At 42.9% G+C, this 25,204-nt stretch overlaps 2 protein-coding genes across 2 annotated transcripts; both read right to left on the bottom strand.

Annotated features, from left to right (window-relative positions):
* LOC123997402 (zinc finger and BTB domain-containing protein 37-like) lies at positions 1-2,755 on the bottom strand. Its single transcript, XM_046301591.1, has 4 exons — positions 2,162-2,755; positions 1,032-2,073; positions 657-756; positions 1-556 (listed from the first exon to the last, which is right to left on the bottom strand). The coding sequence occupies exons 2-4, from the start codon at positions 2,042-2,044 to the stop codon at positions 41-43; spliced, it is 1,629 nt and encodes a 542-aa protein (XP_046157547.1). The 5' UTR covers positions 2,045-2,073; positions 2,162-2,755; the 3' UTR covers positions 1-40.
* Positions 2,756-19,829: 17,074 nt separating this feature from the next.
* On the bottom strand, positions 19,830-23,489 carry LOC123996579 (sphingosine 1-phosphate receptor 1). The gene is made up of 2 exons (XM_046300035.1): positions 23,353-23,489; positions 19,830-22,578 (listed from the first exon to the last, which is right to left on the bottom strand). The coding sequence occupies exon 2, from the start codon at positions 22,381-22,383 to the stop codon at positions 21,265-21,267; it is 1,119 nt and encodes a 372-aa protein (XP_046155991.1). The 5' UTR covers positions 22,384-22,578; positions 23,353-23,489; the 3' UTR covers positions 19,830-21,264.
* Positions 23,490-25,204: the final 1,715 nt, after the last annotated feature.

The following is a 25,204-nucleotide window of genomic DNA, read 5'->3' as shown; positions in this document are numbered from 1 at the left end:
TCTCCCATACCCCAACCATCTCTCTCCATGGTCCACTGAGTCAATCAGGCCCAGTGGTGGAGACCGAGGCCTGGGCACCCTCTCCAAAAGAGGCCCCTCCTCCATTGCTACCCCCCTCTGGCTCCTCCTGGCTGGGCGACTCCTCCTCGTTCTGGCCCCCCCGTGAGGAGACGGTGGTGGTCTCTGGGGAGGCACTGTGGGCCACCTCTTGAGGGGCGCAGCCCGGGTGGTTCTTGCGGAAGTGCTGGTTGAGGATGGCCTGGAAGGGGAAGCTTTTGCCGCAGACGTGGCAATGGAAGGGCTTGTTTCCTGTGTGCTTGCGAATGTGGTACTCCAGCTGGTCCTTGCGGGTGTACTTCTTGCCGCAGATGCGACAAACGAAAGGTGTGATGCCCATGTGCAGCCGCATGTGGCGGTCCAGGCTGCCCTTCTGGTTGAAGGACTTGCAGCAGTAGATGCAGGTGAGCCGAGGGTTGTAGCGGAACCAGCGGTCACCCACCTGCTCACGCAGGTACTCCTCGTAACCACCCATGTCGAACACGGCCTGCTCCTCCCCCTGGCAAACAAACCACAGGACTAGCGATGTATGGTGGACTTTGGGAATGCATAGTGTTGACCACCAGGGTAGAATACCAGTCGATGAGGGTGACACATACCTGTGAGCTGGTGTGGCGCTGGTTGTCCGCTCTGCTGGGTGACTCACTTTTGGCTCTCTGTCTCTCGGCCATCACCACCACACTGCCAGTAGGACTAAACCTAACAAGATAGAGATACTGGATCCGTAAACCTCAGTTCGGTGAGTAGCTCCACCTTGCCATTTACCTTAGCACTCCATCTTCCATTAGTAATACATATAGTAGGCTACTTTGTATTGAATTTTCACTCAACTTTAAATGTTACCCAAAGTGCTTTTCTGAGGTACTTCGTACTGAATTTGACTGCAGTTCAAAACTTGCATGCACACTCTCCCTTTATATAAAAAGGCATAGATGAAACCATGAAGGGCCTGCTTCCCTGGAACTTGTACCCACCTCTCTGTCTCACTGAAGCTGCTGGAGGGCTGAGAGCTTTTGGCCCCCGTGACAATACCCTCCTGCACCAATGAGCTGCGCCCGGACGTGTCGATCATCATGGCTGCTCCCTCCTCCGCCCCACTCCCTTCCTCCTGGGTATCGGCCCCCATCCACTCCTCCAACCTCTCAGTCTTTATCCTCAACCCGTCCACCACCCGCACTGACTCCCCCTCTTCACCACCACTCCCTCTCTCTGACTCGGCCTCCACATACCACTGGCCAGCCCGATTGATGCGCAGTATGGGCTCCTTCCCCAGCCTGCTGCCCACTACCACCCCCCTAGCCAGCCCCTCTGGGCCCAGCCCGCTGTGCTCCACCATCTGGGGGCTCATGGACTCCCCCGCTGGGCTTCCCACCTCCCGGATATCCAAGGCCCCTCCAGCACTGCTTCCTCGAAGGCCCAGAACCCTGGGGCTGCTGTGGCGCGGGCTAAGGGAGCGCGAGCCCCCTGATGTTCCTAACCCCCCTCCTCCTCTTCTGGCCTCCAAGCTCCCAGCCCCCCTGTGCCTCACTCCAGCCCCCAGTTCCTCCTCCACATCCGCCAGGCTGATCTTCAGATGGATGCCCTCCAGGATCTGGGTGCAGCGGTCGATGATGTGTTGCATCTGCAGGAAGCTGGCAGCTGTCAGGTAGCTGATGATGTCTGCCAGCTGCATGCACAGCCTCCCGGTGTAGCAGAAGGAGAGGAGCTGCTCGAACACAGAGGGATTGCGGATGACTGACAGGGATACGGTGCTCATCTGGCTCAGTGACATGTGGTCTCGAAAGTAAGGGGAACTGGCAGCCAGCACCACCTTGTGAGCACGGAAGCTCTGGCCCTGCACGTTCACCACAATGTCGCACAGCCGCCCCTGCATACGCAGCTGGTTCAGGTGGGACAGCACAGAGTTGCTGAAGTCAGGGATGTCCAGTTGGATGCTGCCAGCTCGCTCCATGGTGTCTCCTCGCTCCATGGTGTCTCCTCGCTCCATGCTGCCTTGTATGATCCCCAAGTTGGAAACTAGTGGACAGATATCTTGGAGATTAACTGTTTGATAACCTAACCAAGAAACTTTGCTTACTTAGCAAAAGAGGACAACTTTTCTTACCTTTTCGGGAATACAACGGCAGCACTGTACCACGGGCACTGAAACGTTACTTGCAATTAATTTCTGTACTGCACCATCATATTAACTACTGACTAAGCTGGCTGGCTAACTTGCATAGAATATGGAATTAATTATAGCTTGCAAAGGGTTGTGCATTTTTGACCAATGGTTTGAACTGACGCTGTTTTTGCACAGCGGTAACGCTCAAATGCTATAACCGAGTCCTGGCCCTCTTTTTAGCCACTGTAACATACTGCAGTACGGTGATGAGCTGAAGCCTAAACGAAGATATCCACCCCGGCGTTGCTCGCGACAGGGAGGTGGCTAACGTTAGCCAGCTAGTTCAACGTCCATGTAGCTAACAACAAAAACGAAGAAAGACAGAACACCGTAAAACTTCTATGTCATAACGAACCGTCGTAATACAACTGCGGTACTGTTCCATATTTAATGTGTCTATGTGCACGTTAACTTATGTTCAATTTCATCTGCCTGGTTACTCCTTTCGCAGCTCTCATTTTCCCATTTCGTGATACGGCAGACGGGACAATTTCGAGGGAAAAAGTGAATTTGCATGATGGGAATTGGTGTTCTCTTCTCATTGACAAGCCCTCAGAGAACAGAGAAGACACTCGATAAAATAACATTTGTTCCCAGAATGCATTACTTTGAAGTCAAACAGATGTTTATGGTGCTTGTAGTTCTTGATGTATTTATTTACTTATAGTAGCAGAAATGAGAAAAAAAGTGCAGTAGACTATCTCTTCTTGCTTGTTAGTTTGTAAGTTGATTGATTGAAAGTTGAGGATGTTGAAAAGATCACTTTCATAACTTGACTTTCTGATATAATAAAAATGGGGGGGGGGGGGCAGACAAATAATCCTCTAAGGAAGAATTTATGGCATTTAGTTTATAGTTCATAATCATGCAACTACGGGCAGAAAAATTGGTTTCTTGGGTGTAAATGTAATTTAAAACACTGCTCTTTCTTTCCCCTCACCATCTGCTTCCCCATTCATGTCTTTTATATTAATGTTGCCCTCGATTGCCTGTTCAGTCTGATGTGCTTTCTGGACTTCAGGAGTCAGCATAGAAGACTGAAACTCTCCACCACCTTCATTAAGTACACACTTTCAAACTACTCCACAGATCAAACAAAAAATCCAACATGTCCTTTGTTTGTTTGTCTTTTTAATTGGTATACTAAATATAATTTTCCACAGTATAACTTTTTATGCCACTTTACTTGACAAACAACCCAACAGTTAAGGTATGTACAAATCTGATTGGAAATACTGCTGCTGTTGATGGCCTCAGCAATCATTTGCCTTTCCTGTCCCAGACTGAGAGGCATTGGCTGTCTGCAGTAGTGGCATTAAAGTACTGCGCAGTATATGGAACTGTTGAGTGGTCCTTTGCATGGGGTGATGTACGTTTCCCTTAACAATCAGTCTTCCAGATAGACGACACAGACACAGGAACCTTGGTATAAAACTCTTTAGTAATAAAATGCAATTGCAGACAGAGATTAGATACAAAGTATGTCAAATGAGAAAAACATGTCTAGACTGTGGTTTCTCACTCTACTATCTCCGCCTTGAGGCTGCGTGACTATCAGCAGGTGCAGACAATTACATCTCAATTTTCCATCATTGCGCATTGCAAGCATACAAAGGTTATCACATATATGCAGTAATCATGGCATTGGTGTAGCCCCACACCTGACCCCCAAGGTAACCCCCAAAATTCCCCCCTTTGAGACTACCTAGTCTCATATAACCATGTACAGAAATCGACATTAGACATCTGGAACCATTCACATATAGGTAGTATAGTAATAATCCTCTGGGTCAGTTGGGCAAGCGAGAGGGTCATAGTTGGGGTCAACACCAGTGGATTCATAGTGTTCATCATATGAGGCAGGTAAAGCCAATACTGTTAAACCAGGCATGGTCTTCTTCACTGCCCATTTACCAAGACAACACAGGAACTACAAATGATAAGATACCAATTCATATCTGGAACATAACATTTCCAAATTTCCCAGTGAACCATTACGCTGGCTCTGCTTTTATTTTGCCCTCCTCATAAAATACAACATTCCACAGGTCTGATCTGTCTCTGCCATTGGTCTACTCATTGAACCAAACAACTCTCTCATGGATTTGGGTTTAGACAACATTAACACCACAGTCCCGTTTGGGGACACTTTTCTACCTAAGTCTCGAACAAACTTTACCCACGTGTTGACAGGTACGGCATCACCCACACAAACAAGTAGTGTGGATAGAGCCAACACAGTCAAGCACCAAATGTTGTTGTCTTCCCTCTCTTATACCCCCAAGGGTTTTCAACATAAACTTGCTGATCATGTAAAACAGTTGGTTCTTCATGGCTTTGGTCTTGCCCTTCATCTTTTTCAAGTCATTGGTCTCGTCTCACATCTGCTTCTGCCTCTTATTTTAGGCTGTGTCTGGCTCCATCATCTCCTGTGGGGTGAACACCTTCTGGCAGGTGGGCCAGTCAGACCTTTCCTGAACTCTGACTGCGGTTGGTGTTGCCATGGTTACCTTGAATGGCCCCATCCATCTTGGTTGGTTCCATTTTCTCTTGTGGACCCGGATTTTGACCCCGTCTCCAACCTCCACAGGCAGATAGTCGGGGTCCTCACCTGGTACCTCCTCCTGAGCTTTCCTAGTGTGAGAGTGGAGAGATCTGACAATAGTACTTAGCTCTTTCATGTACTCCTTCAGCTAGAGTGAGGTCTATATGTCTGTCAGTCATGGGTCTGTGTGCGGAAACATTCATGGATATCCTGTCAAAATGGAATTTGGTGTACACCTCAGGTCTTTACTAACATAGCTGCACATTTTCATTAACACCATTGGTAAACAATCCAACCAAGATTTCTTGGTGGAGTGGCATGCCTTAGCTAACCCTTGTTTAATGGATTGGTTAGCTCTCTCGGTAATCCCATTACTCTGGGGGTGGTAGATGGACACAAATTTCTGGTCCACTCCCATCATTATGGCTACCAGCTTCACTACATCACAAGTGAAGTGGGTACCATTGTCTGCAGATAAACCCCAGGAACACCAAATCTAGGTATAATCTCCCTCACTGGTAGCTTTGCTACTGTCTTAGCTTCACAGTGTGTTGTGGGAAAGGCCTCCACCCACCTTTTCTTTCTGCAAGTTCTATAAAATCCATGGCAAGATGGACAAATGGTCCTCTTGGCGTAGGGAAATGACCCCGCTGTTGCCATACCAAATGAGAACCAGCATCCAAAGCCTGTTAAGATGCCAAATCATCAGTGTCTTTCCCAACAGTAGCAGAGAAGAACATGGAGTGGCTATGACACTTGGAGGCAGCCAATTTATCAGCCTCATCTGCCATGGCGTTACCCATACGCACAACATTTCCCCCCCAGTGTGAGCAGCAACCTTCACAATAGCCAAAGCAGAGGGCAGCATTATAGCCTCCAAGAGATCTAAAACCATAGTTATATTCCGAATAGAACTTCCACTAGCATTGTGGAAACCCCTGCTCCTCCAGACACCACACCAGGAGGGACCTATTGCATAAGCAGAATCAGAGAAAATTGTAACCCTTTTGTAATGGCGTTCGTCTGTTGTAAGAAGAGAGTCGGACCGAAATGCAGCGTGTAGGTTACTCATGACTTTAATGAAAGAACGCGGTACATGAAATAACTGAAACTAAATACAAAAACAACAGACCGTGAAACTAATTACAGCCTATCTGGTGACTACAACACAGAGACAGGAACAAACACCCACGAAATACAAAGCGAAACTCAGGCTGCTTAAATACGGTTCCCAATCAGAGACAACGATAAGCACCTGACTAATTGAGAATCGCCTCAGGCAGCCAAGCCTATACCACACCCCTAATCAGCCGCGATCCCAAATAATACAAACCCCAATACGAAACACAACATATAAACCCATGTCACACCCTGGCCTACCCAAACATATACCAAAAACACAAAATACAATGACCAAGGCATGACACCTTTTCCCTTCTCCCATTTTACAGGCAGTGGTTAGTGTCAAAAGTTCAGCCTGTTGAGCTGAGAAAGTATCTGGTAATGGTTGTTGTATGTGAGTGGTTCTATCAACTGTCACAATACCAAACCCTGCAAGTTTCTTCCCTGTAGTTTGATCCATATAGGCAGAACCGTCAACGAAAAGCTCCAAGTCAGCATCAGTCAGGCCAGTGTCAGAGGTCAGGCTCACCCTTCATTGGTGTGGGATCCACTGTCTCTGCACTGCCTTTGGTTGAATCTGTCATGGTGCCCCGTGATTTTGTTTTAATCAGGTTCTATGTAATGTGGACTGAGTGACTTATCTGTATGGTACTGTAGAAAAACCCAGTTCTATCCCCGTATACGGGTAGTAGAACCTAAGATAGGATGATATACCGAACGCAGTTCTATTTCCTCTAACCCCTCTTCTTCTTTAGTTTCACTACATTTATTCACTAACCACACGACTGTAAATGGTTCCACGTATGTGTGGTAAATAACCACAATTGGCTTCAATTGTATTTTAACTTCAGTACAGGGGTCTCCCTCTCTCCTCTCTTGTGGAAGAGTAAACTCACAACATGTCTTTCCCAATATGCAATTCTCTAATTTATCCCTTCTTGTACTAGTCTTAAAGATTTGTTGTCTTTACCAGTCTAGATTTCTTTTCAGTACATAGAAATTCTTGATATTGACTAGCATATGTCCATTCACTGTTATCAAATACACTCAACTCATACAACAATTGTTCCACACCAAATCTATAATCACACCAATTATACATATATCAAAACAAAACCAATAGCTTCCCTCAGGTAAGAACACCATACATAAAACCAGTGTCTTCCCTCAGGTAAGAACACCATACATAAAACCAGTGTCTTCCCTCAGGTAAGAACACCATACATAAAACCAGTGTCTTCCCTCAGGTAAGAACACCATACATAAAACCAGTGTCTTCCCTCAGGTAAGAACACCATACATAAAACCAGTGTCTTCCCTCAGGTAAGAACACCATACATAAAACCAGTGTCTTCCCTCAGGTAAGAACACCATACATATAAAACCAGTGTCTTCCCTCAGGTAAGAACACCATACATATAAAACCAGTGTCTTCCCTCAGGTAAGAACACCATACATAAAACCAGTGTCTTCCCTCAGGTAAGAACACCATACATAAAACCAGTGTCTTCCCTCAGGTAAGAACACCATACATAAAACCAGTGTCTTCCCTCAGGTAAGAACACCATACATAAAACCAGTGTCTTCCCTCAGGTAAGAACACCATACATAAAACCAGTGTCTTCCCTCAGGTAAGAACACCATACATAAAACCAGTGTCTTCCCTCAGGTAAGAACACCATACATAAAACACCATACATATAAAACCAGTGTCTTCCCTCAGGTAAGAACACCATACATATAAAACCAGTGTCTTCCCTCAGGTAAGAACACCATACATATAAAACCAGTGTCTTCCCTCAGGTAAGAACACCATACATAAAACCAGTGTCTTCCCTCAGGTAAGAACACCATACATATAAAACCAGTGTCTTCCCTCAGGTAAGAACACCATACATATAAAACCAGTGTCTTCCCTCAGGTAAGAACACCATACATAACACCAGTATCTTCCCTCAGGTAAGAACACAATACATAAAACCAGTGTCTTGCCTCAGGTAAGAACACCATACATAAATCCAGTTTCTTCCCTCAGGTAAGAACACCATACATAAAACCAGTGTCTTCCCTCAGGTAAGAACACCATACATATAAAACCAGTGTCTTCCCTCAGGTTCTCAAAGAACACCATTACATATAAAACCAGTGTCTTCCCTCAGGTTTAAGAACACCATACATAAAAAACCAGTGTCTTCCCTCAGGAAGAAACAGGAAATACATTACATAAAACCTGTGTCTTCCCTCAGGTAAGAACACCATACATAAAACCAGTGTCTTCCCTCAGGTAAGAACACCATACATAAAACCAGTGTCTTCCCTCAGGTAAGAACACCATACATAAAACCAGTGTCTTCCCTCAGGTAAGAACACCATACATAAAACCAGTGTCTTCCCTCAGGTAAGAACACCATACATATAAAACCAGTGTCTTCCCTCAGGTAAGAACACCATACATATAAAACCAGTGTCTTCCCTCAGGGTAAAACCATACATATAAAACCAGTGTCTTCCCTCAGGAGAACACCATACATATAAAACCAGTGTCTTCCCTCAGGTAAGAACACCATACATATAAAACCAGTGTCTTCCCTCAGGTAAGAACACCATACATATAAAACCAGTGTCTTCCCTCAGGTAAGAACACCATACATATAAAACCAGTGTCTTCCCTCAGGTAAGAACACCATACATATAAAACCAGTGTCTTCCCTCAGGTAAGAACACCATACATATAAAACCAGTGTCTTCCCTCAGGTAAGAACACCATACATATAAAACCAGTGTCTTCCCTCAGGTAAGAACACCATACATATAAAACCAGTGTCTTCCCTCAGGTAAGAACACCATACATATAAAACCAGTGTCTTCCCTCAGGTAAGAACACCATACATATAAAACCAGTGTCTTCCCTCAGGTAAGAACACCATACATATAAAACCAGTGTCTTCCCTCAGGTAAGAACACCATACATATAAAACCAGTGTCTTCCCTCAGGTAAGAACACCATACATATAAAACCAGTGTCTTCCCTCAGGTAAGAACACCATACATATAAAACCAGTGTCTTCCCTCAGGTAAGAACACCATACATATAAAACCAGTGTCTTCCCTCAGGTAAGAACACCATACATATAAAACCAGTGTCTTCCCTCAGGTAAGAACACCATACATATAAAACCAGTGTCTTCCCTCAGGTAAGAACACCATGTGCATATAACACTTTCAATCACTTGTCACTCAGTACTGACTTGGTTCATCCGAATCTATAACCAAGTTCCTGACACAAGGTTCCATTAGACCCTCAGGAATTTCTAACTATTACACCTGGGATTCTGTGTCATTTATCACATATACATTCTATTACGGGTTTGTACATACATTTAGGTATCAACTGTTCCTGTAATTATCAACCCCATGAGTGAGGTGCCGCTTACATACTGGAAAGAGTCATCAACCACACAGTGCTTTTTCTAATTTCAGACTTCTGGTTTAACAGGCGTCTGCTTACCTTATAATTTGATGCGCTGCACATTGGGTACAAGATCATCCAGACGCAGTAGTCACTCTCTCCTGGCAAGCTCGCCAAATGTTGAGTGGTCCTTTGCATGGGGTGATGTAAGTTTCCTTTAACAATCAGTCTTCCTGATAGTTGACACAGACACAGGAACCTTGGTATAAAACTCTTTAGAAATAAAATGCAATTAGACAGAGATTCACATACAGAATACCTCAGTAGTCTATAGTAAAGATCTGTGTGATGAAACAGGAGACAACGCTCTTTATACTAGTGGTGTGAACAACCTACCGTCGATCATACCGTAGCATTATTGCATTGAATTGGACACAAATGATCAAAAATTATAAAAACATGTCTAGACTGTGGTTTCTCACTCTACTATCTCCGCCTTGAGGCTGCGTGACTATCAGCAGGTGCAGACAATTCTCAGCCTGAACTTAAACAGTACATCTCCGGGTTTACTTCTCGCTGCAGATGCGACAAACCGAAGGTGTGATGCCCATGTGCAGCCGCATGTGGCGGTCCAGGCTGCCCTTCTGGTTGAAGGACTTGCAGCAGTAGATGCAGGTGAGCCGAGGGAAACTGCATCACCGTTTGGTTTGAAACTACATCACCGTTTGGTATGGAAACTGCCAAGCAGTTTCCATACCAAACAGTGATGCAGCCAGTCAAGATGCTCTCAATGGTGCAGCTGTAGAACCTTTTGAGGATCTGAGGGCCATTGCCAAATCTTTTCGGCCTCCTGTTGGGAAAGAGGTATTGTTGTGCCCTCTTCACGACTGTGTTGGTGTGAGTGGGCCATGATGGATCCTTAGTGATGTGGACGAGGAACTTGAAATCCTCTGCCTGCTCTACTACAGCCCCGTAAATGGGGGTATACTCGTTTATCCGTTTCCTGTAGTCTACGAACAGTTCCTTTGTCTTGCTGACATTGAGGGAGAAGTTGTTGTCCTGGCACCACACTGCCAGGTCTCTGACCTCCTCCCTATAAGCTGTCTCATCCTCGTCGGTAATCAGGCCTACCACCGTTGTGTTGTCAGCAATCTCAATGGTTTTGGAGTCGTGCATGGCCACTCAGTCGTGGGTGAGCAGGGAGTACAGGAGGGGGCTAAGCACGCACCCTTGAGGGGGCCCCTGTAGGCATAATTGGCATAATTTAATCAACTTAAGATTGAAAATAGTGGTCCCTATAAACCAGGATGAATATAACCATAGTAGACATAATAGGCACCTCCCCTCAAACCACCACTGTACATTTGTCCTTGAACACAGGCAGCCTCATAGTCACACCTCAAGGTTGTCCGTGTCCCTGCAGGGCTCTCTCCCAGCAGCTCTTGTGAGGACATGAGGAACTCATGTGTAACCATTGGTTTGCAGCAACTTTTTCCTACCTCTATAAAGACAACAGTGTAGTCAAAGGCAACTCCACACAGAACTCCCAATGAATCTCCCTCCATAATGTCAGATGAATTCACATTGATCCATGTTACTTTTATCTGTAAAGGGGGTTGTTAGAACATGGTGAAACATTCAGTCCTCAAGCAGAATATGGCATTGCTGTCTTACCACTCCATGTTGACCTTGTGACTTCCATGCCGCCTGCAGTGCAAAGGAAAGCATGTCAGCACAGTGTAACAGAGTTAGGAACGTGCCATACCTCACTCCACAGGAAGCTTGGATTGTTGCTGAGGGAGTTATCCAGTTGATACATTTTGTATAGCTCAAATGTTTTGCATGTTGTCTCGCGGGAAGTCACTTGTGTTGGTGAGACAGAGGACCCAGGTTCAAACCCATGCCGGTTACATGTCACTTCATTGAAGATTTTTCGATGTCTAGCTGTCTCCTGGACTGCTTTGAGTTCAGCGACAGACACACCTCAGAACTTGGCAGAGGAGCTGTTGAGTGGCCAGAGAATGGCAAGTAGATGGAAAAGTGGTCTGTTGTGTTAGTGACAATCCAGCTAACATAACCAAAGCCATGAGAAATTTCAAATGGACCCATCGTCCATGTCTTGCCCACACAATCAACCTGATTGTAAGAGATGCTCTGAAGGTGATGAAGCCCACTGTGGACAAAGTGAAAGCAGCTGTGGAATATTTCCACAGGATCACAGTAGGTGCTGAAAAACTAAAGTCTACACAACGCCAGATGGGGATGCCTGAGCTGAGGCCTAAACAAGACTGCACTAAAAGGTAGAATTCAACATTTTATATGTTGAAGCGGTTTCTTGAGTCAAAGGATGCCATCATCTCTATCCTGGCCATTGTCAATGCACCTGTTGATGCTCTGACCCAAGAGGAATGGGAGGTGGTGGAGGAGGTGTGCAGAGTCCTCGAACCCTTTGAGCAGGTCTCAGTGGAGAGAGGTAGAGAAAGCAGTTATTACTACATCATTATTTAATCCAGTATTATATATGTATATGAGCAGTAGATCAGAATGTAGTATCAGTAGACAAAACATTAACCTGAAGTAATAAGTTACTGTTCTTTCTTTTCAGCTATGTGACAGTCTCAAATGATACTCCTGTGTAAGGGTCTGCAGCGAATCACAGCCAGCTGCCAGAGAGAAGCAAATGTAACCACAAGACAGGTGACAGAGTCGACGGACACCCTATGTGCATCAATGGACAGAAAGTTCCACAGAATGGAATATAATCACGTGCTATCAGACACTGCTGCACTTGAACCCAGGTGTAAGAAGTTAGCCTTCAGTGATGCCAAAGCATTTGATGAGGCTCTTCACAGAATAACCTCAGCAGCAGGGAGGGACAACCTCAGCAGTCATCTGGCTCAGGCACCAGGTCAACAGGAAGAAGAGGGAACAGATGGAGCAGAAGCACCAGCAGTAGTGCCACAAACGTCTGCTGTTTGACAAGAGAACAACTGGGGATGCAGGACAAAGGAATCCCTCAGCAGATGCCATAATGGAGGTCCGATCCTATTCGGAGGAGCAGATCCTCTGAGCTGGCGGAGGAACAAGGCCTCTGTATACCCACGGCTTACTAAAGGCATGACAGGGAGACTCTGCATAGTGGCCATATCCGTTCCATTTGAGAGGATCTTCTCAAACGGGACAAATAATTAATGAGATAAGAAACCGCACCAGCCACTCGAAAGTGAGGCAGCTTGCATTTCTGAATGCAAATCTCTCATAAAAGCAAAATATGGTCAGCATTGCTGTGTGCTGCTGGTTATAACATGGCAATAAAGAAGAGCGAGAAAAGAGGGACCAGTTTAATGTTTTAAGTGGGATGCTGCGGTTTTGCACATTGTTATTAATTTTTCTTTGATATGGTGCAATATTCTATTATGCTGTTCAGATTGTATTAGTTTTGAATGGTTAGATTAATATGCACTTTGTTAATATACATTAAAAAGTGATACTTTAAATGCAAATGTTTAATAGCATTCTTTTTCATAACAAACCAATGCATTTTTAAATACATTGTGGTTAAGATAGAATATGATTTAATTAGAATTGTTTTAACACCAATCATAGTCAAACTGTTTGACTTGAAAAAATCCCAAACCTTTTTTTTTTTTAAAGTGCCGTTTGGGAGCCAAAAGAGCTGACTCTTTTTGGTGAGCTGAGCCAAACAGCTCACTGAAAAGACCCGGAATGCCCATCGCTACAACGAAGTCAGTTTCATTTGATCACGTGAGGTATGGGGTCGAATGCCAGTGGTGGCACACTATTTAGATTTTTTTTTTAAATTGAAACTACACTTTCTGCACATTTTTGTTCAAATAATTATTTTAATTTAGTATAGTATACGCTTCTGTCTCACTAACCAGGTTTCCATTCAACCTTTTTTTGCAAGTAAAGTACATGTAATGTCCTGATGGAAACAGAATGTTTCAGTAAACTTTTCAAATGTCAACGAAACAAAGTAGGCTAGACATGGTGGGATCTTTTTGTGTTGGTAAAATTAATTATTAAAGAAATGTTGGTGGAAACGCTTTTGTGAGCATATACTGATAACAATCATATCGAAGTAAATTTGGCGTTATGAGTGTGTGATCTTCCCAATACGACTCGTCAGGCAATCATGCAGTTTATTAGGCTACAGATTAAATTAATTATTATGAACTTCACTGGGTGGTGAAAGTGCAAGGTGATGAGCTTGATGCTCATTTCCAATACATTTTGCGGGTTTTATTCTGGTGACATGATAATCAATCAAATGTATTTATAAAGCCCTTTTTTTTTAATCAGCCGATGTCACAAAGTGCTGTACAGAAACCCAGCTTAAAACCCCAAACGGCAAGCAATGCAGATGTAGAAGCACATTGGCTAGGGAAAAACTCCCTAGAAAGGCCGGAACCTAGGAAGAAATCTAGAGAGGAACCAGGCTCTGAGGGGTGGCCAGTCCTCTTCTGGCTGTGCCGGGTGGAGATTATAACAGTACATGGCCAAGATGTTCAAAAGGTCATAGATGACCAGCAGGGTCAGATAATAATAATCACAGTGGTTGTAGAGGGTGCAACAGGTCAGCACCTCAGGAGTTAATGTCAGTTGGCTTTTCATAGCCGATCACTTGGAGTTGGAGAGAGCAGTTGTGGTAGAGAGAGAGTCGAAAACAGCAGGTCCGGGACAAGGTAGCACATCTGGTGAACAGGTCAGGGTTTCATAGCTGCTGGCAGAACAGCTGAAATTGTAGCAGCAGCACGACCAGGTGGACTGGGGACAGCAAGGAGTGATCAGGCCAGGTAGTCCTGAGGCATGGTCCTAGGCTCAGGTCCTCCGAGAGAAAGAGAGAGATAAAAAGAGAGAGAAAGAGAAAAGGAGAGAGAATTAGAGGGAGTATACTTAAATTCACAAAGGACACCGGATAAAACAGGAGGATTTCAGCAAGGCCACTTTCTTGCCATGCCATTAATTCTCCCCCTTCTAATTTCCTTAATTTTGTCACTATAGTCAAATACTTTTTGTGGCACACATCAGAATCAAATACTTTCTATAGAACAAACTTCACGTCAGGATAGGAAACCGAAATTAATAATTAATGTATGTGTGTTATATTAAGCACAGAGGAGGGAGTCAAATGTAGGCAAGCAATAAACATACTAGTCGAATAAGACATGGGAGAGATGACGAATTTTGGCAAAGAGATTTATTTATAGACTAATACACTTGAAACAAATGATGGAGGATTGGTCCCATTACAGGGATTTGGCTCGGAATATATACAGCAACACCTCCCCCATAAGCATTTCTGTATCTTCTATAGATGTTATATCCTTGTATTGCTAGTGCTGTATTGTCAAATGAATTATCTAGGCGAGTCTCTGAAAGGGCTAATATATGAATGTTATCTGATGTTAGTAAGGTATTGATTTCATGAACCTTATTGCTAAGGCTACACATATTAATATGGGCTAGTTTCAGCCCTTTCCTGGGTAGCTTATCAGAGATAAACAATATCAAAAAAGCAAGAGAAAAAAATCTACATTCAGCAGTCCATTAATCAATTGGTGTGTGTGTGTTTTGCAGGGTTGAAGCAACAAACCCGTAGGCTTGGCTCTCTCATTCCCTCCAGGCTTCTGGGAAGGAGGGTGGACAATGAGTCTGTCTTAGCGGATGTAAGCAATGTCCCTACGAGCTCTGGCAGCATTCATGGCTGGGATCAGTTCTTTCCTCTTCTGGCGCACAGCTTCAGGATAGTTCTCGTTGAGCAAGATATATGTTCCTCTTGTGTTTTTGGCTCTTTCCAGAACAGCTACCATGTCCTTGAACCTCAGGAACATGACGAGTATCGTCCTGGGCCTATCACCTGGGCCGGTACTTGGTTTTCCAGTCCTGTGGTCGCACTCCACCTCAATCTTCCTGTGGTCCATCTTCAATTTCTCTGAGATCATTTCCCTCACTTCGTCCTCAGACTTCCACATTTTGTTGTGTTACAGCCTGAATTCAAAATCAATTAAATATATGTTTTCTCCCACCCATCTACAGACAATGACAAAGTGAAAATGTATTGAACATTTTATTCAGAAATATCTCATTTACATAAAAAGTCAAAACATGTTCAAATAACGTTTGTCAGCACACCTGGATTGTACAATATTTTCCCATTATCCTTGAATTCTTCAAGCTCTGTCAAGTTGGTTGTTGATCATTGCTAGACAAACATTTTCAAATCTTTTTTGGGGGGGAGGAGGGATTTTACCCCCCTTTTCTCCCCAATTTTGTGGTATCCAATTGTTAGTAGCTACTATCTTGTCTCATCGCTCCAACTCCCGTACGGGCTCGGGAGAGACGAAGGTTGAAAGTCATGTGTCCTCCGATACACAACCCAACCAAGCCGCAATGCTTCTTAACACAGCACACATCCAACCCAGAAGCCAGCTGCACCAATGTGTCGGAGGAAACACACCGTGCACCTGGCAACCTTGGTTAGTGCGCACTGCACCTGGCCAGCCACAGGAGTCACTGGTGCGCGATGTGACAAGGATATCCCTACCGGCCAAGCCCTCCCTAACCCGGACGACGCTATGCCAGTCGTGGCCTGTTATGACAGAGCCTCGGCGTGAACCCAGAGTCTCTGGTAGCAGCTGGCGCTGCAGTACAGCGCCCTTAACCACTGCGCCACCCGGGAGGCCCCAAACATTTTCAATTCTAGTCATAGTTTGTCAAGCCAGATTTGTGCTTAGCTCTATTCTGTTTATTTTTATGTTAAAAAAACTCCCTACTCCGTGCCTATGACAAGCATACCCATAAGATGATGCAGCCACTACCATGCTTAAAAATACGAAGAGTTGTACTCAGTGAGGTCTTATGTTTGGGGCAAATCCAACACAACGTTTTGTATTCAGGACATAAAGTTAATTTCTTTGCCACATTTTTTTGCAATTTTACTTTAGTACCTTGTTGAAAACAGGATGCATGTGTTGGAATATTTGTATTCTGTACAGGCTTCCTTCTTTTCACTCTGTCATTTAGGTTAGTATTATGAAGTAACTACAGTGTTGTTGATCCATCATCAGTTTTCTATCACCGCCATTAAACTCTGTTTTAAAGTCACCAGTGGCCTCATGGTGAAAGTGTGTGAGTGAAAGTGTGGTTTCCTTACTCTCCGGCAACTGAGTTAGGGAGGACGTCTGTATCTTTGTAGTGACTGGGTGTATTGATACACCATCCAAAGTTTGGTTAATAACTTCACCATCCTCAAAGGGATATTCAATGTCTGTTTTTTTTACCGATCTACCAATAGGTGCCCTTTGTGAAGCATTGGAAAACCTCCCTGGCCTTTGTTGTTTAATTTGTGTTTGAAATTCACTGCTCCACCAAGGGACCTTATAGATAATTGTATTGTATGTGTGGAGACAGAGATGAGGTAGTCATTCAAAAATAATGTTAAACACTGCTAAGTTTCATGTGAGCCCATGAAACTTATTAAGCACATTTCTACTCCTGAACTTATTTAGGATTGCCATTGACTCAAGACATTTTAGCTTTTAATTTTTTTAAATTAATTTGTAAACATTTCTAAAAACATCATTTTAAATTCAGGCTATAACACAACAAAATGTGGAAAAAGTCAAGGGGTGGGAAAAAATTTTCTGAAGGCACTGTAAGGCCTAGGGTTTGACGCTTTTCTTGATTTCACATTTATTCTACTCGCCAATCATTAATATGTTGGATTTACGTCTCCATCTCAACCAAAAATCTAAGATAAAGAATCAAATCAAATCAAACTTTATTTAAAGCACTATTCTTTAAAGGGATACTTCAGGATTTTGGCAATGAAGCCCTTTACCTACTTCCCCAGAGTCAGATGAACTCATGGATACCACTTTTATGACTCTGTGTCCAGTATGCAGGAAGTTAGAGGTAGTTTCCTGAGTCAATGCTAACACAATGACTGGAAGTCTATGGGTATCTGCTAGCATTCATGGGAATTTGCTTCCAGTCATTGCAGTCTATGAGCATCAGCTAGCATGCTAGCTGAAACCCATAGACTTCTAGTTATTGCACTAACACTAGTTAGAAATTGCACTAGCGCTAGTTAGCAACTTCCTTCAAACTGAACGCAGAGACATAAAAATGATATCCACGAGTTCACCTGACTCTGGGGAAGTAGATGAAGGGCCTCCTTGCCAAAATCCCGGAGTAGCCCTTCAACTTAGATTTAGGGTTGAGATGGAGATGTGAGTCCAACATATCAATTATTCATGTGTAGACAAACTGGATATTGAATTGTTTTCTTGTCAACTCAATTAAATATCAAAATTTGAAGGAGATCTTCTGCTTGTATAGTTCCATCTATGACAATGACTTGGGGCTCTTATTCAATCTGCATTGCAGAAGTTCAGCTTTACATTGTGATTGAAATTTAAAGGCAATGTTCCTCTTTAGCAGAGACTGCATTTACAGTAAACGCTGCATATGTCGGCTCAATCGGAAATTACCTTTAAATTTGTGTACAGAATCTTTACAGATTGAATAGAGCCCTTCGTCTGGCTTGAATTCTACAAATTAAAAATGTGTATTTTAGATTCACGTCTCCTGTTAATGTTGAGTAATCAACCGATTCAATATTACTTTTGTAATACAGTAAATAGCCTAATGTTAAGGCTAACTTAAAGTAATGTAACAGTATTTATTCGCCCTTAAAATGAGTAACACAACCATCTACACCAAAAATCTAACATTTCCATTGGAATTTGGTTGTGCTTTTAGATGGTTGAAGGCACAATGATAAAACATTGGAAATTCAACAAACTTCTGGCTGTCTTTTTCAGTGGGTGAGTAAAGGTTGAAATGTCATTTGAAATGACCACATTGAAATGACGTGGTATGCCTAGTGGGAGGATCTCGTCATGTGTTACACCTGTTACATACAGAATTAAATATACAGAAAAATAAATGAACATTTGGTCCCAAAAACGGTCAATGAATCTGCTTTATGAAGCAATAACAGCAGATAGCCATAGGGGGCGCTAAGTATCTTAATTATTGTAAATCAGAACTAGACTTGAGTGCCACCCATAGTCTTAGACTAAAGTTTAAATAGGTGTGCCCCCAAGATTACCCCAACAAATGAGAGGGCTTAATCTGTTCAGCTTGCCCTCTGGGAGCGGATAGAGGATTCCTGAGGGAAGATGGTATTCAGAATGAAGTAGCCTACATGGGAGGGGTCAGCTATGATTTAGAGTAGTGTACCCATGACTGGCACACTACTCTCTATTACAGCACGATGAAACAATACATGTTTCCTGGTCAACTCCAAAGACCCAGAGTATGTGTAAAATATATTCATTGTTGAACTTTGGAGCAAAAGGTCATTTCTTAACAGGAAAATTAATCAAATGTTTCCTGTTTGGTGCAGTATAGCCTAGGTTAGACTGTATCAAATTGAAGGAGCAACATTCAACCCTGCTTCTAAACCAGTGATGGAAAAAGTACCCAATTGTCATATTTGAGTAAAAGTAAAGATAGCTTTATAGAAAATGACTCAAGTAAAAGTGAAAGTCACCTAGTAAAATACTACTTGAGTTTTAAATATACTTACAAGTAAAGGTAATTGCTAAAATATACTTAAGTATGAAAAGTAAAAGTAGAAATAATTTCAAATTCCTTATATTAAGCAAGCCAGATTGCACCATTTTCTTGTTTTTTAAATGTACATATAGCCAGAGGCCCACTCCAACAAATGTACAATTTAAGCATTTGTGTTCAGTGAGTCCACCAGATCAGAGGAATGACCAGGGATGACCAGGGATGTTCTCTTGATAAGTGCGTGAATTGGACCATTTTCCTATCCTGCTAAGCATTTAAAATGTAACAAGTACTTTTAGGTGTCAGGGAAAATGTATGGAGTAACAACTACATTATTTTCTTTGGGAGTGTAGTGAAGGAAAAAGTTGTCAAAAATATAAATAGTCAAGTACAGATACCCCAAAAAACGACTTAATTAAGTAGTACTTTTAAGTATTTTTTACTTAAGCACTTTACACCACATATCTGGACAAATGTTGAATGAAACACCAGACAGCAACAGTATTCAATACTGGTATTCTAAATCGAACATGTCATTAGAGGTCCTTGTGGTGGTTTTGATAGTTTTTGTTCAACTTCATTTTTGTTATTACTTGCCAGTTTCTCGGTTTGACCGAGAGCCGGCTGGGGACGAGATAACCCTCTGCCTTCATCTCCTGTTCTGCTGAAACAGCTGGGTAAGTTTCCTTCGGTGATGGACCTGTCCCCCAAACTACTTGCTTTAGAGGATTATCCTATTATTAACAGATATTTATCCAATTCTCACTACTGTCCCCCATCTTTAGGTGGCAGAACTTATTTCTGTCACAAAATGACAACTTCCTTGGTAAAATAAAAAAAAACGATAATTTTGCTTTAATGTCACAACATTCTGTACTGGGCCTACCATACCAGGTCTCAGTGTGCATTAAGAGAAGACAACAATAACCTTTTTTATTTCCAATATTTATTAAGAGCTAACCAAAACATTGCAACAAAAACACGTGCAAAATATGACTTGGGGTCACATGGAAGTTTGGCAAACTGATTAATTGACAACTGACAAGCGCTATTGTACATGTCTGTGGGTGTTTTACGGTTCTAAATAACACATATTTACTAACTGAACAAACCATAGGCGGTTTCACCGAACTATTCCAGTCAGCTATTGATGATGTGTGTGCCCACAGTAAGGTCTATATTCACTTTTTCCTTTATGAAAAATGTAAGTCAATATTGGGGTCGGTGCTTTCAACAATGGACGACTGCTATTGAGTTTATCCTTATACGTCAATCTCTTGTGGGGTTTTTTCGACCTCGTGTCCTTCCCTAATATTGGGGCATTCTGGTTTTCACAAGAGAGTGGAAACCGAGGAACAGGCAAATATGCAAAATGTTGAATGGCTGGAGCCACAGAATCTACAAAATCTAAAAGAAATCCTCCTTTATTAAGGCAGGTAAAAATAAATCATAACTGGAAAAAGAAAGACGACCTTTGTCACACATCAACCAGAATATAAATTATTATTGCAACTACATTGCATCGCTACAAGGACAACTTGTATCGAATAAGAGTGAAATAAAACAAATTACAAGTACAAAACACATTCTTAATCAAGGGGTAGAATTTACATTGTACTAGCCTTCAGAGTTAAGTCGAAGAAACACGAGAGCTTCATTAATTGTATTTCTTAAACGTTTCAATAAGAACAATTAACGCTGCTAACTATTGTCACACTTCCATCAACACCTTAGAGAATCAGTAAACACCTATAATTGGTTGATGGTTTTTAATGAGCCTTTTTACAACAAGTGCTGTACTCAATACATAAAAAATACCTTTGACTAAAATGGCTTCTTCTCAATCTGTAAAAAGAACATGGTTGAACTCAATACTGAGAAGTCAGGTTTACACGTTGGGTGCTGCACTGTAAGTGCTTCCCCATGACATTGTCTTTTGAATATGAAAATATTCAGTTCAGTGCTGGCCGTCCTCAACGTGTGTGTGGGGGGGGGGGAGAAGGACACAAACTGTAACACTCTTTCAGTTCTACTCTCTAGCATGGGCTACTGGATGGCCACAGATATTCACTTTCTTCCAGTTTAGCCCTTTTTTTCTGACGAGTTTCTTCTCATGCATCAAAGACAGACCCTTCGAAAAATGATCAAACAAATGGAAACTAAAGAGGCAACTTACACACTGTACATAGACACAACCACGGTGCAACAAAACCACATACAAACACTCACACTCTACTTATACACATATATACATAATGTACACACAAACACACACTTGCACACTGCGCAAAAACATATATACACACATCCACGTTCCCTAAGCAGTGGAGCTAATTTTCTCACAACAGTCCACAAGGCCCTTTAAGAAGAGGAGGTGATATTCCCAGAGGATACGACGGTCTCCCTTGGCGAGTACTCTGGCTCGTCCTTATTGGGGTGGGACGAGTTGTCCGACTTGCTTCGGCTGAACTCTGCACCCATGATGGGCCGAGAGAACTTGCCAGAGGGCCGGGTGCAGACACTGCAGCACATGAGCGTTTTTAGGAAGGCGCGGCGCATCTCGTTGCTGGTGAGCGTGTAGATGAGGGGGTTCATTGCCGAGTTGAGCACGGCCAGGGCCAGGAACCACTCGGCTTTGTACAGGATGGCACACATGCGGATGTCGCAGGCCACGTCCAGCAACAGGAGGATGAAGAGTGGAGCCCAGCAGGCAATGAAACAGCTCAGCACGATGATCACGGTCTTCAGCAGGGCCATGGACTTCTCCGAGCTCTTACTGCTAGCGCTACCCCCGCCGCGGCCGTTGGAGACCTTGCGGAACACCAGCTTGCGGCTGCGGGTGCGCACCAGGGCGTAGATGCGCGCGTACAGGACCACGATGGCCATGAGGATGACACTGAAGACGGTGGTGCAGAACAGGATGTAGGTCTTGTGGTAGAGCGGCAGTACGGTGGAGCAGCTGGGCATGCTCTGGATGCAGTTCCAGCCCATGATGGGCAGGCCGCCCAAGATGGCTGCAATCAGCCACACGGTGCTGATGAGCATGAAGACACGGCACGTGTTGCCGTTGTTGTGCAACTTCATCTTCAGCATGGTGAGGTGGCGCTCGATGGCGATGGCCAGCAGGCTGAAGACTGAGGCTGCCAGGGCCACAAACATACTCCCCTCCCGGAAGAACCACTGTGTGGGGGTCAGTTTGTATGTGTTGGCACCTGACAGCAGGATGTTGGCAGTGTACACCACACCAGCCAGCAAGTCTGATAGGGCTAAGTTCCCAATAAAGTAGTACATGGGCTTGTGGAACTTCTTGGTCCTCCAAATGGTAAGCAGGACCAAGACATTCTCAAGGATAATGAAGCAACATACAATGATGAAAACCACAGAGTCCGCTTTGAGTCTGGAATCCTGCTCCACTTTCCGGAGCTTCCCTGTGAAGTTGTAGTGTCTGGCTATTAAGTCGGAATACATTGAGTCACCCATGGCTCTGATTTGAATTTAAATCCTATAAATTCTGTAGTCCACCACTTAGTCCACTGAGGGGCGATGGCAGGCCAAGGCACAGCTGGCAATGGTATTCCTTAGCACTTGATAGGTTGTCATTGCAGACACGAAATCAAATAATCCTTATTGCCACAGGATGTTCTGAGTATGATCTTGGACTCCATCATGAAACACCTTTAAAAAAAATAGGGAAAATACCGATTTAGAACAGTCATAAAAAATAAAATAAAACGTATAAAATAAAATACTATTTAATACTCCTTCAATTTGATGTGAAATGAGGACTGACGATTCAGTAGACTAATTCTGCATAAAATTCAAATACAGAACAAAAGTCCTTGAATGGGAGACAGAATGGAATGGGAGACAGAGGCAATTATTTTGTCCAATAGTAAATTAGGGTACATTGTCTTGTAGAAATATGTGATCAAATAAAAGCAAACGAACAGGAAAGTCGGTAAACCTGGCCGATTCTTTGTGGATATGATATTTAGTATGGTAACTGATTCTGGACTATATGCTGAATTCCACAAGATGGAAAAGCATCGCACTGATGCATGAGCTAAATGATCATCATGATAGGCTATTTTGAACTGTGCTAAGAATGAGAGGGGGGGGGGGGGGGGTTGATCGCATTGGGAAGCTATGCACTTATTCAATGTTTTTTTCAACGTTTTAAAAAAAATCCATAAACTTCAGAAAAAACATTGCAATAACTATGTAACGGAATCTTTCAACATGAACTTGAAATGCGCTTGAAACTCACGTTATTTTGTTCAAACGTATTTTTTTCGATTCCTTCTGTTTTTAAGATATGATGATTATTAACTTAAATTAACTTAAATTCACAACTTTGATTTGCATTCTTATTGATGACCAGACGCCAAAACTATTCGGCCATGTACATTAATAAAATCTAGTCTAGAAATTAAGCAAATGTTTCCTTACCATAATAGTGGTCATCAATGAGAATATTCCAAGTATCAACCTATATTCGCACAAATCCTCGAATCAGAAACTTTTTTTATATTTTCCAGCGGCTGAGTTCTGTGTGTTTGCTGCGTGATTTCATGGAATGAGCACCGTGCGCAAGAGAGGCTGAGTAAAAGCAAATCTTTTTGTCAGTTTATACCCCCCCCCCTTCCCCATAAAAGGAAGACTCCACCCAAAAACTATATTTGGTATTTGTTTCATTAGTCCATTGTTGATATTTGACCTACTCTTTCAAAGGTTTCTCTTTATTTGTACTTTTTTTTTTACATTGTACAATAATAGTGAAGACATCAAAACAATGAAAGAACACAGACGGAATCAGGTAGTAACCAAAAAAAGTGTTAAAATATATTTTTGATTTTAGATTCTTCAAAGTAGCCACCCTTTGCCTTGATGACAGCTTTGCACGCTCTTGGCATTCTCTCAACCAGCTTCACCTGGAATGCTTTTCCAACAGTCTTGAAGGAGTCCCCACATATGCTGAGCACTTGTTGGCTGCTTTTCCTTCACTCTGTTGTCCAACTCATCCCAAACCATCTCAAATGGGTTGAGGTCTGGTGATTGTGGCCAGGTCATCTGATGCAGCACTCCAAATAGCCCTTATACAGCCTGGAGGTGTGTTGGGTCATTGTCCTGTTGAAAAACAAATGATAGTCCGACTAAGCGCAAACCAAATGGGATGGCGTATCGCTGCAGAATGCTGTGGTAGCCATGCTGGTTAAGTGTGCCTTGAATTCTAAATAAATCACTGGCAGTGTCACCAGCAAAGTACCCCCATAGCATCACACCTCCTCCTCCATGCTTCACGATGGGAACCACACATGCGGAGATCATCCGTTCACCTACTATGTGTCTCACAAAGACACGGAGGTTGAAACCAAAAATCTCACATTTGGACTCATCAGAACAAACGACAGATTTCCACAAGTCTAATGTCAATTTCTCGCGTTTCTTGTCCCAAGCAAGTCTCTTCTTATTATTGGTGTCCTTTAGTAGGGATTTATTTGCAGCAATTCAACCATGAAGCCCTGATTCACACAGTCTCCTCTGAACAGTTGATGTTGAGATGTCTGTTACTTGAACTCTGTGAAGCATTTATTTGGACTGAGGCTGGTAACTCTAATAAACTAATTCAGCGTCTTCCTTTGCTGTGGCAGTCTACATGGGAGCAAGTTTCATCATAGCGCTTGATGTGGTGCAGAACACAAATATATGTGCCTTAAAATAATGTTTTTTCAATTAATATTCATTTGTAGATTTACAATCTTTAAATAATAAAGACAGTGATAATAATGAGAATATTTGTCCATCATAAAAATAATCAAAAATGCTAGGCAACTGGTACAACCTAAACCAACTAAAATCATCATCATCATGATCATCATCACTGTTTGTAAACTTAAATTCTCCTTTGGACAATGCAAACCCTTTGGCGGTGAGGGATGGCCTTGGCTCATTTCTGAGTCAATTGTTGTCAATCAAAAGTGCATAGCTCAGCCATTCAGCTGCTGGAATTATCATGTATGTACTAAGAAAATCCATTGTAGAATGGTAATTGCAGAGTAATAAGCTATGAGTTAGTAGTAGATAGATAAAATGTGAATACATTTTATTCAAATCAATAGGAAGAACAGAATAGCCTGCCAAGAAATACAAACATCTGTATTGAAGATGTGGTGCAGTTGATTTAGTATGCTTACTAACATGAATTTAGACATTCTAATGGATGCAGTGAACACAGAGATGACTACTTAGTATGACACCTATTATTGCGTTCTATTACTTTAATTATTGGCATAGCCAGCAG

The sequence above is a fragment of the Oncorhynchus gorbuscha genome, linkage group LG15 (genome assembly GCF_021184085.1).
Source record: "Oncorhynchus gorbuscha isolate QuinsamMale2020 ecotype Even-year linkage group LG15, OgorEven_v1.0, whole genome shotgun sequence".
In the NCBI taxonomy this organism is placed as follows: Eukaryota; Metazoa; Chordata; class Actinopteri; order Salmoniformes; family Salmonidae; genus Oncorhynchus; species Oncorhynchus gorbuscha.
This window is presented reverse-complemented; position numbering and strand designations above follow the sequence as displayed.

What these genes read in the sequence shown, in the direction of transcription:
- LOC123997402 (XM_046301591.1), bottom strand. Translation starts at nt 2,044, where the DNA reads ATGGAGCGAGGAGACACCATGGAGCGAGGAGACACCATGGAGCGAGCT. An exon ending in AGCTTCAGTGAGACAGAGAG is followed by an intron (nt 757 to 1,031) that starts GTGGGTACAAGT and finishes CTATCTTGTTAG; the next exon opens with GTTTAGTCCTACTGGCAGTG. An exon ending in AGCGCCACACCAGCTCACAG is followed by an intron (nt 557 to 656) that starts GTATGTGTCACC and finishes TTTGTTTGCCAG; the next exon opens with GGGGAGGAGCAGGCCGTGTT.
- LOC123996579 (XM_046300035.1), bottom strand. Translation starts at nt 22,383, where the DNA reads ATGGGTGACTCAATGTATTCCGACTTAATAGCCAGACACTACAACTTC.